Here is a 14,667-nt window from a genome sequence, read left to right on the forward strand (position 1 = left end):
GCGAGAGGGTGCTGCCAGCCCCACCAGCCCCAGGCTCACAGCACGTCTGGGGCAGGCACCGAGCCGATACCTTGCGTAATGAGAACACTGATGGAGCCCTGTGTACCGACACCCGCTGTGTGCAGGGTGCTGGCACAGGCGATGCCCATCTCCCCCTGCCCAAAGCATAACCCGAAAAAAGTTAGGGCTATGCAGCTGGCTGATGCTCCAGCCAGGGGTGTGCTGTTCTGGCAGGGGAGCTGAGCCTGCTCTCAGGGTCAGGGCTGTGGCGTCACTGCACATTACAGCCCGCCCAGCACACAGCTTGCTGCGCATTTCCAGCCCCATTCCCATTTGGAAAGCACCTCTTGCTGCGAGCTCCACCCAGCTCCTCTAACGAACCTGGGCAGAAACACCGCGTCTGACTTTCCAGAAGCTGTCCTTGCGTTCACTCAGCGTGCACACGACCGGGGTGCTTGCAGAAATTTATGTCCACGCTGAAGAGCCAACACCGAAAACCACCAAGTCCTGTTAGCACAAGTCCCTCCCTGCAGACTGAGCTCAGTAGCTGCTGGCTGGAGGAAGGGTGGCCAGAACATGGAGCACGCATCCGAAATTCAACACTAACCGAAGTCACTTGCTGTAAAAACGGGGCAGCTTGCCGTGCATTTTCCTTAAGGTTTGGCACCGGGTCCAGGTGAGCCCAGCTGAACCGCTCTCAGGTGCGCTTTGCCTCACCCTGCAGCAGCTCAGCAGCTCTCTGTTGTTCATGCACCACTTCTCGCTGCTCGGCCTGGCTTCTCCCACCTCCGACATCTCCTTGCAGGACTGGAGCTCCGGACAAGCCGCTGCCAGCCCCTGCTGAGCACAGGAAGGTTGCACTGGCTGCAGCACGGGGCAGGCTTCAAACTGCTTCTCGTCGCCTGTCTGAAACTGCCTGGGTTTGCTTCATCCCAAACCTGCACCACGAGCGAGGCCTGAGAAGCGTTCCAGATCGCCTCCCGGGTTGTTTAAAAACAAGCCTAAAGCAAAGCAGCTACATTTTCAGGGAGAAAAGAAAAAGAAAAGTAAAGAAAACAAGGACCTCTCCAGGAGCCACCTCGCCCAGACATCGCTGCTCTAACCCAGTCCTGCTCCTGAGCACAGCTCACAGGGACAGAGGGACGGCACCAGGACAGAGGGACAGCATGAGGAGAGAGGGACAGGCTGCCCAGCATAGATGCTCCTCAGAGCAACCCCCCTAGGAGGAGTGGGATGGATCAAAGCCGGAGGAAAAGTGTTTCTCCTGTGCCTTTGTCCCTGCACTCATTACAGGAGAGGATGCTGCAGGCTGCAGCAGTAGTTAAGCGTTTTTCCTCTCTAAACTTTGCAAGATTTCCATCTAGGTGGATGTGGAAAGATGCAGTTCTGCAAGATGCAGCAAATTTTATGGTGTTTGGATGAAAAAAAAATGCAGTGTTTTGTCAGGATGCGACACGGTCAGCGAGATGCTGCATCAGCGCGCCCGCGGCGGCCTGGCTCCGTGCCGGCGGTAACGCGCCTCCCGTCCCCCCCCTACCCCATCCCTGTCCCTGGGGATCGAGGAATGGGTCAGGTCCCCGCACAGCCTGCGCTCGGAGGGCTGATTTTGTCCACCAGAAGCCAATCGGGGGGATTAATTTAAGAGGACCAAAGCGCAGCTCCAGGGAGCACCCACAGCTCACGGCTGGCTGCGGAGCAGTGGGAAGCGGCTGCTGCTGCGCTCTGCAGGGGCGGCGAGCGGGGAGAGCCCTGCCCGTGGGGCAGAGCCCCCCACTGCACCGAGCAGGGCTGGCCGTTTGCTGGCGGGATGCCACTGTGGGACCTAAATCCTTCCCATCCGAGGTGAGCTGCAGCCCCTGCACACAGGGGGCTCAGCACAAGAAGGGGAAAGGGCCCCCAAAGCCAAGCCATGCACGCCGGTCTTCCTTCCCGGCACGGCCCCTCGGTCCATGCAGCACCCAGGGCGCGAGGGGGAAGGAGGAATTTCCGCACGGAAAAACCTTCCCGAAGTCCCCAGGGCCAATGGGAAGGTGCTGCTCATCTGTAACCGCAGGGGGAAAACCAACAAAGCCACAAACCTGCCATGCCGTTTAGCTTTTTCACGCACGCAGCGTTATCCTCATAAAAGATCGCTTGGTTCTGGACCCGACGGGGATGCTGAATATGCCTGAATAAGAGAAAGCTTTCATTTCTGCACAAGTGGGGGGGAAAAAAGTATTCTGCTCGTTAGCCATTTCGCTGCGAGCAAAATAATGAGCGAAACCAGGAAAAGTACGAGGCGGAGAGCTGTATCGGGGCTGGAAGATGTGCACGGATTGCTTACTGCACGTTTGAAGCCACAATTGTACGGTCATGAGAAAGGCACAGACGGCAGCTTCTGACCTCCAGAGCTTTCTGGTTCAGCGTCAGGAAGTCAAAGAGCAATAGAAACGGGGAGAGGGGGAATGGCACATCCAGCAGGAAATACAGCACACAGACAGGGTAACGAGAGGCGCCCGGGATAAAGGCTGAGTGTAGGGATTCAGGGGAAAATCACGTTTTTTCAAGAATCTCGGGAATAAAGGAGGCTGAAATCCCTTCCCAGGGGATTGCTCTTTGTAACGTGGCACCGGAGGAAGATTAGATTATGTCTGAAATAAATGTTAATTTTAGTTAAAAAGACAAGAAGGCTTAAAACCGAGATGAGTATTTGGCGATGAAAAGCGAGAATAATTTGATCGTGCGGCACCGCTAAGCCCACGTAACTCCTGCAAGGACACGCGGTGGGGACGCAGCCCTACAGCACCGCTGGCTGCCCGTACATCCACGGGCGGCCCCGCAGCCAGACGAAGGGGGACACGAGGTGGTTGGGAAGCTCTGCCCTGGCTGCCAGCTTGGCTTTTGGAGGCCTCATCCCCCCGAGGACAGCCCCTCCTGTACGGGGGCCGCTGTCCCAATTAACTCGGGGGCGTACGGGGCAGCCAATTATAACCCCGTTTGCCCAACGCCCACGCTGAGAAAAGCCTTTTCAAGGGAAGCTGCCCTGGCACGGGGAGCTCTCAGCCCCCCGCCGCGGACACAGCCAGGCCATGTCTGAGATCTGCCTCCAGCCAGCTCCTCCTCACGTGCTTTACGGCAACCTGTAGTTTAATTACTTCCTCCGAAGGGTAAGTGCTGACGGTGCGGGCAGAGCCGGGCGAGACCAGGAGGAACCCGTAATTCATTGCTCCCTTCAGGGGCTGCTGCGGAGGGCCCAGCCTGGGCCGGGCAGCGGTGAGGCGCTCGGTCACGTCCTGGGGACATCCCGAGGTGACGGCATCCTTAATTAAAGGAGAGGGGGAAAAAAACGTGCCTGAGGAGCAGCCCGTGCCATATGGCAGGAGTGGCGCTTGTCTCCTGTGGCACGGGGCAGAAAGCAATTGTAATTATTCACTTTTAATTAACTCTAGCGCAGGGGGATGGGTACGAGCACCCAGCGATGGCTGCAGTGCCACAGGCAGCCACCCCACGGGGACCAGCCCCACACTGACACTGTCCCCAGCCCTGCTGGGCGCCCCCAGCCCTGCTCACCCCTCGGACAGGGGCACCCAGCCCAGGCAGCCCCCCACGAGCCCAGCACGCCTCTCCTCGTGCTCCCACGAGCTGCAGGGCAGCGAGCAGCTCTCCTACACCAGGCAGCCCACACCTGCAGCCCCTTCTGGCAGTGATTTATGGTCTGAGCCTCCTGCGCTGCTTAATCAACTAATTAACCCGCAGCTGCTTCCCGCGATGGCGAAGGGACAAAGCAATCGGAAGAAAACACACGCTGGTTATCCAGAAACACCCCGGTGCCACCCCACCAGCCATCCCTCGCCCTTGCAGCTGGCCCACAGGGAGCGAAGGCAGCCTCAGCAGGCGGTCCCCAGAGCAACACCACATTCACCTGCTCCTTAACGCTCCGTTTTTGCCCATCTCCCCCTGACAGCCCCCCCCCCCAGGAGCAGCACGGCCCCGCTGGGCTCCCTGCCCCATCCCCAGCTCCCTGGGAGCCAGCACCGGCGCTGGGTGTTACGGGGGGGGCCCTGCCTACACCCCGGCTGCAAACGGCTCAAAGCAGCCCTGTGCTTGGGAGAGGTGGAAAACAACGAGCGTGAACCTTCGCAGCAGGGACAGTCAGCACGCTGGGGAGCCCGAGCTGCTGAGCAGCTTTGCTTCAGAATCTGGTGAAAGCTCAGCTGCTTCCAGTGGTCCCACCTGAACAACGTGGGGAGAGGAAGCAACCTGTCTGGATTGCTATCCATCCTTCTACCCCTGTCTACCTACCCATCCGCCTGTCCATCCATCCACCTACCCATCTGGCTGTATATCCATCAGTCATCCACCCATCCGTCCACCTATCTATCTACCAGCAATGAGACAGAAAAAAAAAGTTTTTATTTTTAAGGAAGAACACAAGTTTTGTAACAAAGCCACGCAGCACCACATACAGTGAGCAAAGCGTTTCCACACCCACGGCAGAACAACCGACGAGCTCCGCAGAAATCCAATAATGCCGATCTTCCCTCTCCCCACCCCCAGCCTGACTGCCCTGCGTTGGAGTTTGTGCCCGCAGCAGCCAACCCTCACCACAAGTGCTGGACGGAGGGGACGCAGGGGACGCATCCTGCCTGGGCCAGGACCCCCTGATATGGCAGCAGGTGACCACCAGGACGAGGACCCTGTGTCCCCAGCCCTGGGGCCAGCAGGGAGGGTGACACGGGACGTGCATGAAGCAGGATCCAGCCCAGCCCTCTCTGGCAGACAGAGGGACTGGGTGGGACACGAGGATGGGGTGCTGGGTGGGCAGAGCCTCGGGGTGACCTCCTGGGGTCCTGCTGGAGACCCCCACCCCAGCAGCCCGGCACCCCGTGCCCAGGAACATCTGCATGGGGTGAGCCCAGGGCTGGGGCTAAAGGCCCCCGAGCCGCAGGGGAAGGCAAAGTTGGGAGAACCAAGGCAGGGCTTTCCTGTGAGCAAACAGCAGGCGGCTTGGCTTATTGTTACCAAAATGTACAAAAATGTCACCGTTCCTGAAGCTTGCAGTGGGAAAACAACGTTGCTTAGAAACATCCCCATTATTGCTTCAGAACAGCTCCTTTTTTGCACGGAAAATGAATAAAATATGTAATTTACTCCCTGAAAAAAGCACTGCTGCACGTCCCAGCCAGACCTGGCACAAGCAAAGCGCACCCCACGTAGGTCTCCCCTCCAACACGGGCTCTGAGCCTCTCGCCAGGCACCGGGTTCTGGCCACTTCCCCCTCCCTGCCAAGCCCTGCTCCTCGCCGCCCTGTAATGCCAAATCTCTGCGGGGTGAATTCCCCTCCAAGCTCTCCACTTCACAGTCCCCAGCACTTTCCCAAGCCCGCTTCTTCCTTCCTGCTGCAGGACTCCTGCAAGCCCCGGTGGCACCTCGTGCGCTCCCGGAGCTGAGGCTGCGCAGCCCCACGCCCGCCGGGCGGGCTGCAGGGGTTTTGCTCCCCCACATCCACGCCTCCAGCCTGATGTTACAGCTCGGCCAAAACTTCTCCACCTCCTCTTTTAATGAAGTGGGCAGCAGGAGAAACCTGGAGCGCGCAGGAGGGAGGAGGGTGGGCTCAGCCCTCCCAGCCCACAGCGCAGCGGTGCCCGGCAGCCACCAAAAACCAGCCTGGCGCTCAGCCGACTGGTTTGAGGCTCCTGCTTCCCTCCGCCGGACTCCTCGCACCTCTGGAGGCTGGCAGCACGCTGACAAGTTTGCAGGCAGAGTCTGCAGAAAAAAAAAACACTTGGCTGGGAGCAGGGCACCGGCTGGTTGCTCACAGCGAAACGGAGCTGGAGCGAAATGCTCCGCGGGGGGCCCCGGTGCCGCCCCGGCACAGCCCGGTGCAGACCTCCTGTCCTGCAGCAGCACCAAGGGTGCTTTGATTTCCATGGGTGTCGTGGGGAAGAGCGACACTGGCCTGGCCTCATCCCTTCCCAAGGGGGACTGGCACCCGCCAGCCTCCCCGGGGAGGCCGCAGGCCGCGTCCCCGAAGCGCTCTCCGCACTTGTGACCGTCCCCACGCCCTGTGAGCACCGCTTGTCACGGCTCCTCACGCTGCAACAGCCCCGAGTGCAAGTTAGCTCTGCTGCTGGCGAGGCAACGCGGACGTGTTAATTCTCTTCTTTAATTAACTTCAGCGCTTTCCTGCCTCTCCCCTCGGATTTAATCTTGCCTCATCAGCTCAAAAAGAGCCGCAGAGTTTAGGAAATCGCTGGGTGCCCCTCCAGCGAGCTCTGCTGGTGCGAGGGGTGTCTCTAAGTGGTGTGGGTGGGAAGGGAGAAAAATAATGGTTTCTGACTCCCATTTTGTGAACAAAACACTTCACAACACGCACAGCAGTTTCCTTTAAATTACAGCCCGTATTAGCAGTAATTGCAGCGATGCAGAACCTCGGCTTTCCACTCCCTCATGTATTTTAAAACCGCTTACTGCCGCAGAGATAGCGAAGCGAGGGGCTCTGTGCAGGGCTGGATACCGGCACGGCCTCGGCAGGCGATAGCCACGGGCAGATGCAGAGCCCAGAGCCCACGGCACCCTGCTTCATCCCTGTAATCCTGCAAAAACACTGCGACGCCCCATCGGCCGTGTCCCTTCAGCCATTCCTCCAGCAGCATCTCAAGGCAGCATCGTGTTCTACCTGTAAAATGGGTTACTGCGGGAAGGAGGTTAAAACCTTTGACTTTGGAAAGCAAGAATCGTGGCTTTTAAACCAAGTCTTAACAGAATCTTCCCCACTCTAACCTAAACCACACTCCTGCCGGTGCCCCAGAAACATTCCCCGTTTCTGAGCCTGTCTGTGGAGCTGGGGCTGTGGGGTCAGGGCCATGCGGAGAGGAGCCGAGGGCACCCTCCGAGCTGGAACGCTGCAGCAGGCACATGGGTACTGCCCTCCCTCCCGCACTGCTTTTAGAACCGTTTCTCTCTATCTGCCGGTGGTGAGGTGCACAGAGGAGGGCACAAAGCTGCAGAAGAGCTGTAGGAGCGCTGCGGATCATCCAGAGGACACCCGAGCGCGCTGGGAACGAGCACCGGGCCCCTTGGCTGAGCATTCCCACAGCTGCGGCGTCGCCCAGCCCTACGCCTGCGGTGCCTGGCGTGCTGGGGGATGCTGCCTGGCAGCCGCTGCCTGCTGCTCCGCAATCTCTTCTACCTGCGGTGCTATAAATCCAGCTGGAGCTGATTCCAGCCCTGCTGGTCCCCGCAGCCCGGTGCAGGTGCTCCAGGAGGAATCACGGCTCGCAGTGGGTGTGGATCCAGCTCCGTGCCCAGCCAGGCAGGGGGCGGAAAAGGATTGCTGGGTGGAAAAAGCCTGAGGCACACGGCCAGGCTTGTGCTGGAGAAGCAGGAGCCCAGGGACGGCTGGCACGGGACACCATGGACACCAGGGCAGCAGGGTTCCCGCTGGGTCCCCACTCGCCAGGAGGATCCCGAGCACCCTCTGCCCCCTTTTCGCCTTCCCGTGCTGTGCCTCGGGGGCTGGGGAGGTGGTGATGGCTCCCACCGCTGCACGGGCCTGAAGCATTAGGTCAACGACACAAAACGGGGGGGACGCGATGAACGGAATAGCTGCAAGAGGCAAGAAAGGAAAGGATCGATCAGCTGCAAGCCAGCCGCCAAGCGAGGAGGCGGGTGCTGGGAGGTGGGAGCACCGGCTTGGCATCGGGCGAGGCAGAGCCGAGGCGCAGGCAGCGCGGGGACCGGCAGATGTCTAAATGGCATCTGTGCCCCCTCCCTTGGCTCCCGTCACACTTTCCAAATCATCTCCATTACTCGCAGGGCCACCGGGTGCGTAGGTGGCCATCTTAGCTGAAATTCCCCGGAATTTTTTTGGCTGCCTCCTTAGGAAAGTTGCGGATGACGCATTAACATGCAGATAAGGGAAAGTCAATGGGCCGCCGCCAAGCGCAGGGCCCGCGGCGGGCGCTGCTGGCAGCCACACGGCGCCGCCGGCCCCCAGCCCCACGCCGGGAACGGGGCTGGGGGCGCAGCACCCGCTGCCGACGGTGCCCAAGTGCCTCGAGCCCTCTGCTGCGGCCGTGGGGTGCAGCGGGGGGGGCTCGGCGCCCTCCTAGCGCTGGGAGCAAAGAGCCAGGTGACCAGCTTTGTCCCTTTCAGAACGGAAAAGGCTTTGCTTTCTTCCACCCCCTTGCCCCCTCTGTTGTTGCTGGTTCCCCCCTGGAAAAAAAAAATGTTTTCCAGAAAATCCGGGGAGCTTTTGCACAGCCACCAGGAGCCCCCACAGGTGCCCCTGTCCCCAGCACCCTGCATGCAGCGGACACCAGAGCACTGCCGCTGGCTGCCAAGAAGGGTTCCTTACCAAGCTGTCCCTACAGCCCGCAGCGCTAATCTCACATAAAAATAAGCCTGCTCGAAATTCAATTTGGATTCCGCCGGAGCAGCCATGCTAAAATAATACTTTAAAAACGTTTAAAACTGTGCACTTCGCTGGCAATTAAGTTAGCAGTGTTTCTACATCGCCTCTTTCCTTCCGTCCATTGAAGCGCTGGATTAATGCCGTAACGCAGCCTTTAAACGGAAAACATCCCATCGCAGGAGCAGCCCAGGACCAGTTCTAGCAAGCGCTCACTCCGGCAGTTCCGAGAACTGTCCTGGAGAGCCGGCACATGCCGCCTGATGGCAGAGAGGTGGCCCGCAGCCAGCCAGCCTGCTGCAGCCCCGCCGCAGGAGACGCCTCTGGTGGCACGAGGCGCAGGCAGGTGACAGCCACCCGAACACCCCGGTGTCACCTGCCTGGTAGCGTTGTCACCCGCGGCCACATCCTCTCGTCGTGTGGCACCGCTGCCGGCACGACAGCCGGAATTACCACTGCATCGCTTAACAGAGGCCTGCACGGCCCAGGTGCTCCCGGGCCGCGGGGCCGCACTGTCTGTGTGTGGCTCTGCCAGGGGATGTCCCAGGCCTCTGTTAGACACCATCAGGGACCTCACAGCAGCATAAATCAGCTCAGGTTTTGTTTATTCAGCCGGCTGCCTTTTCCCCATCTCTGAGCAGATTCCTCCCTCCTTTGGAGCCATTAAAAGCTGCAGGCCTGAGGGCAGATGTGTGGTGAACTTACGGGTAAACCCCTCCTGTGCAGGAGTAGTCTCGGCTTACAGCGATAAAGCGAAGATCAGTCAATGAACCATAAAAACAAACCTGATTTGAGGAGACCCACTGAAACAACATGTAATTCTCTATCAGAATAATCGGGCTATTTCACGCCAGGGCTTAAAGCCACTCGTAACTGCAGCAAAAACACTGAACTACGAAACGCGCCTGTTCCCAACTCGCCCGCTGACCCTACAGCCCGGGGGCTCGTCCCAGCCCACCACGTCTGGGGGTTGCCTCAGCCCAGCCGAGCCCCCACTCGTGCACCGCTGCAATCCACGCACGCTGCCCGGCAGCGGCATACACAGTGCAATTCCAGCACTAATAACACCGTGCTTCCACAGGAGAAATCCAGGCTGCAACAAAAGCAGCGCAATTCTCGCTCATAGCCCTCAGGACCCCCCCAGGGCGTGTCTGAAGGAGGGGAAGGAGCTGCTCGGGGGAATGGGTGCGGGGAGCGATGTCCCCGAGCAGCGCTCTGGGTGGGGATAACTAGGGGAGAGAGTTTTTAGTCGTGTTTGCTGGTGGATGTGGGTTTGGATTAGAGGGTAGGGTATCTCAGTCCCGTTCTGTGCCCCTCACTGCAGGCGGGCGGTGGGCAGAGAGGCCTGGGCGGAGAGGGCAGCGCGGCGCCCACCGCATCCCCCGTGGCCCACGGCCGCCCACCGCCACACGAAGCGCATTAGCAGCTCCTTAATAAAGCGCCCCGACAAGAACCCACGGAGCGAAGAAAAACACCTTCAAATTGCAGAGGAATTTTCAGCTGGCGGAACGCAATTATCTCCGCTGGAATTTGGCCAGGGCACTGCCTCAGTGCCACGGGTGCAGGAGGTCCCACAGCACCCCCCTCATCCCTAGCAGCAGGAGCCCCATTTCACCGCCCCCTGTGCACGGGGTCGTGCCTGGGGAAAGGCCCGTGGCGTCCCCAGGGCTTTCTCCTCTCCCTCTCGCCTCCCGCCTCCATCTGTGCCGGTTCACGAGCTCGCAGGACAGAGCTCGCAGGACGGAGCTCTGCAGCCTGGAAAGCAGCAGCACCCAGGCAAGGAGCCAGAAAAAGAAAGCACGGAAGGGAAAGATGCTCGGGCCACCCTGCAGGGCTGCCTGTAAGCACATGTGGCTTCAAGACCTGCCTGTGGACCAGGAGGGCATGAAGGACCTGAGCACGCAGCTCATCTTCCAGCCCAATCCGTGTGTGCTCTGCCCTTCCCCAGCCTGTGCCAATGGCTCAGAGCCAGCCATGGGGCAAACGCGCACGGTGAACTCTACCTGCCTGCGTTCGCAGTTAAAAAGTGATTTGTTTCAGCCCTCACTCGAGTGCTGCCCACTTCTTTATGGAGTGGGAGTGCCGGTGAGCCCCCCGGGTGCGCCCTGCCTCCCACGGGAGCACAGGGCTGCAGGCATCCCGCCAGGCACGGCGTCTCTGCGGCGTGTGCCGGGATCGGGATCGGGGCTGGGCACAGCCTCAGACAGCTTGGCCTGGGATGGGCGGTACATTTAGGAACAAAAAAGAGGCAAACGAGGAGGGAGGAGAACCCAGTCGGTGACCTCCAAAAGACGCTGAGCCCCCAGCCTGCCCCCCCTCCTGCCGTGCCATGCATCCAAAGGATGCGGTCTGCCCTTTGTTCCCAGGGACAATGCAGCAGGCTGCAACTCTCCGAGCCACACGCCGCAGCTACATCATGCTCGAGGCAAAGCTCGAGGCGATCCCCAGCGCCCTCCCCGAGCACCTGGGCAGGATGCAGCCCCCGGGCACCTCCGCACGCAGGAGCGTGTCACCGGCGGTGACGCAGCCTCCATCCAGCAGAGGTGGCACCCGGGGAAGCCCGGTCTGACTGATGGCCAGCACACGCGGCAGCCCCGCAGCACGGCCGCACGTGGGCTCGTTTGCACGTGGGCTCGTCCGCACGCAGCGGCTCGATTCCCGCAGCCACACATCGCTTGCTTTCCACCGCCTCGATGCCCAGTTGATGCCACAATCTGCTACGAAGGAAACGAAACGAGACGGAGCAAAGTAAATACAGAGGCTGGCTCACCCTCGCGGGAACGCACCTGAATCCCAGTATTTGCAGATATTCCCAAAAGGACGCATTTATTCCAGTAAGCTTTGTATTTTGCATGCCAATTTGCTCTCTCATCTGGAGCAAAGCCAGAAACGAGCCGTTTGATGAAAAGCCTCTCTGCCACCCCCACCGCCCCGTCACTCACGCTGTCACCACCTCCCTCCAAGTCCCCCCGGCGGGGCAGGATCGCTCTCCCCACCACCTGCCGTCCCCGTCCGGGCTGGCACCATGCCCCGCGGCGATGCCCCCGTGGCCCCTCCGGCCGCAGCACCCCCATCTCCTGCGCAGGGTCTCACAGGGGGGTGGGTTTATTTATTTTTAGCACAGAGCGAGAGGCATTTTAACTAGCGTGTAATTTTAGGTGGCACACATTGTAAAGCTTGTCAGCAGTGACATAATGCAAGCAGAAAATGCACTGGGAAAGACTTCAGCTTGAAAAACGGGAGATGAGGACTGCACAGCATTGCTGTTGCAGCCACTGGGAAAAGCCTTCGGCTTCTCCAGGCACCGAATTTCCCCCGGATTGAGGAACCGGAGAGGAACACAAAATATCAGCCCCGGCACTGTCGCAAGGCGCCTTCCCCAGCCAAAGGTTATCTCGATCCAGCAGCACCACAGCTGAGCCGGGAGGTTTAGTCAGCTCTTTCTCCAATTTCCCCTGCCCTGCTTCTCTTGGGGGAGAAATCTTCTCTAGATATGGAGAGATTTAGGAGCAGAACCAGGGATTAGTCATAAAGATAAAACATCAGCCTTGTCACAAACGCGATGCTATTCCTGATGCAATCCCCCAGGTCTCACGCAGCCGGAGCCGGGGGAGCTGTCAGAGCCGTGCCGAATGCCAGCTGGGGAATTTAGTCCCCGCTATTGAAACCTTATCTAGGAATAAGCCAGGGATGATTTACAGAGGCCCAACTTTGCGAGGCTGCAGGGCTGGCTGTGTCCTGCGGGCAGCAGAGAACCGCAGCCACCCCGCGTGCCGGTAATTGGGGGAGCCCTGGGGACGCGAGCAGAGATAACTGCTGACAATTAGCACGCAGCGCCCGTAAGCCTAACGAGCAGGAGCTGTGCCTCGGTAACAGATTACAGCTCTGAATGTGCTCTGGGATCCAAGACACGGCAGGTATCCGCCTGCCATGCCGATCGCTTCTGCTGCGGCACAGGAGGGGCACGGCCCCCGTGGAAAGTTGCCGAAGGACAGCACCAGCGCTCAAAGCATCCCACCCGCTCTGTCCTCATACACCCTGCCTGAGCCTCTCCGGCAGGGTTAATATGGCAATTGGTGTAACAGCCACGCTGCCTACACCGAGCCCGGTGTGCGCTGCATGCGCAGCCCGACTTCGTGCACCCGTGCTAAGAGCCAGCCCGGAGCAACAGCAACCCGCAGCACAGGGCAAGGAGCAGTGCCCAGCACCGCTGCCCAGCATGGCCGCGGCAGCACCAAGCCCCGCAGCCCCTGTGTGGGCAGGGGTCCTGGGGCAGGCACGGGTTGGACACTGCCCCGGCCCCACCGCCAGCCACTGCTGACCAAAGGGATGTCTGGAACAGGAGAAAGCCACCAACAGAGGCAGCGTGAGCCTCCTCGTTTCAGCCGAAGGTGTGGCAGAGCCCGTCAGCTCCCCGCACGGAGCGTTTCAGAGAGAAGTAGCAGCCCTTTATTGTCCTTCCCGAGCTAAGAGCGATAGAAATCAGCACCATACATCGGGCGTTCTAGGGGAAGGCTGACGGTTTTCTCCTGCGTTTCACTAAAACTGGCTCTCATCCCCTCCCTGCTACATACACCACCCAAGAAGTCTGCGTGATGCTCAGGACAGAGCAGCACCCGGGGCAGACGCTTCCCTCGCCCCATGCAGGCTGCACCTGAACTTTTCCCGGCCAGCCTCAAACCCGCTCTGCTAATTGATGTCTCTGCTCATTAACCCCACCGCGAGTTATGTGGAGCGCTCGGCGGAAACCATCTTAACGCCAGCGCTGTAAATTCACGTGGATTGCTTGTAGCCGACACGGGCCGGTGGGCTTCGTGGCACACCACGGACCCGCACCCCCGCCCCACAAAGCATTAGGGCAGCGATCCGCTGGGTCCCGCGGGGGTTCCCAGGTCCATCGCTGACCGCGGAGGACCCGGGGGCACCCGGGGGGGAGGGGGGGGAGCCGCGGCCCCTTACCTGTATTTCATGCCAGTCTGCTTGGCGGTGGACTCCTTGAGCGAGATGTGGTGCTGGGGGGTGAAGGTGCCCAGGCTGCGGGCGATGATCGCCACCGTCCGGAATTTGGCCCGGGCCGCGCTCACCACGTTGGGGGCGGCGGCGCTCTGCTTGCCGCTGAGCCTCTCCTCCCCATTGCGGCTCTTCAGGCTGTGCTCCGTGCAGGCGATGGACACTTGCATCTCGCCCCGACGGAGCCTCCCCCACCCCCCCGGGACCCGGGACCCCCCCGGAGCCGCTCCGGGCCGAGGCGAGCGGGGCGCGGCGGGGGCTCAGCGCCGCTCCTCGGGCACCGCCGCCGCCTAGTCCGGGGCTCGGGGCGACATCGGGCCGCGACCCCGCGGCCAGCCCCCCGCCGGCCGCCCTGCCCCTGCGCTGCCCGCCTCGGCTCCGCTCTGCCCGGCTCTGCCCGGCCCGGTTCTGCCGCAGGCTCCGCACCGCTGCGGGGCTCCCCCCGCCCCCCGGTCCCCTCCCCGCTGCCCCCCGGCCGGGCTGGGCCCCGCGGCTGCCCCCGCCGGGCGCTGCGAGCGGCTGCAGGCGGCTCCCGGCAGCGGAGCGAGGGGCGGCGTGACGCGGCGGGCGGGGAGGGGAAGGGCAAGGAACGAGGGGGAGGGCGGCGGGAGGCGTGCCGAGCCGGGCAGAGCCCCCCCCCAGCACCGCACCGCCCACCCTGCCCGACCCCCGGGGCGGTCCCGGGGGTCCCCGCCTAAGCCCGGGGCCGGGACCCCCCAGCACGGCCCGGCCCAGAGGTGCTGGAGGCAGGGAACGTGGGAGCGCCGTGGCAGAGCGAAGGAAGGCACGCCACGGTGTTTTCCAATAGGTGATCGATAGTGGATCGTACAGCAGAGACACGGCCCCCCCAGACGTGAGCAGAGCCCCCGTGCCTGCCGTTGGGTGCATATCTGGGGAGATGGACCCCTCCCCGCGAGGCCTGCATTTGGGGGTGAACTCCTCAACGCTAAGGAATGGGACTAGGGAATGGCTAAGGAAGGGCTGACTGAGCTAACAGACCCCTGCGAGTCTCCATCTCACACACCAGACCTAGCTTCAGAACAGTTTCTACACACATCATCAATAGCTTAGTGTCACAGACCACAGATAAACGCCGATAAACACCCCAAAGAGCACGCCGCCGAGAGCCACAAGCCCCGGGTCATCGCCACCTCTCCCCACGCCCTGTCACACCGAGGGGCTCCAAGGAGAGAAGCAACCACTCCTGATGACACTGCTCTTGGACCAAAGGGTGTTAAAATTGGAAGGGCCTCGTTTGGCAGAAG

General features: G+C 61.0%; 1 protein-coding gene across 2 annotated transcripts in view; it reads right to left on the reverse strand.

The window, feature by feature from the left end:
• KCNAB1 (potassium voltage-gated channel subfamily A member regulatory beta subunit 1) overlaps positions 1-14,667 on the reverse strand; it is a 39,656-nt gene that overhangs the window by 16,328 nt on the left and 8,661 nt on the right. Inside the window, exon 1 of one of the 2 annotated variants that reach the window (XM_035334441.1) lies at positions 13,352-13,834. The exons of the other annotated variant lie outside the window; for it this stretch is intronic. Within the exon in view, the coding sequence (XP_035190332.1) occupies positions 13,352-13,572 (221 nt within the window). The 5' untranslated portion in view covers positions 13,573-13,834. Of the gene's footprint in view, positions 1-13,351; positions 13,835-14,667 lie in introns of those variants that run through there. 2 annotated transcript variants of the gene reach the window in all.

The sequence above is a fragment of the Oxyura jamaicensis genome, chromosome 9 (genome assembly GCF_011077185.1).
Source record: "Oxyura jamaicensis isolate SHBP4307 breed ruddy duck chromosome 9, BPBGC_Ojam_1.0, whole genome shotgun sequence".
NCBI lineage: Eukaryota > Metazoa > Chordata > Aves > Anseriformes > Anatidae > Oxyura > Oxyura jamaicensis.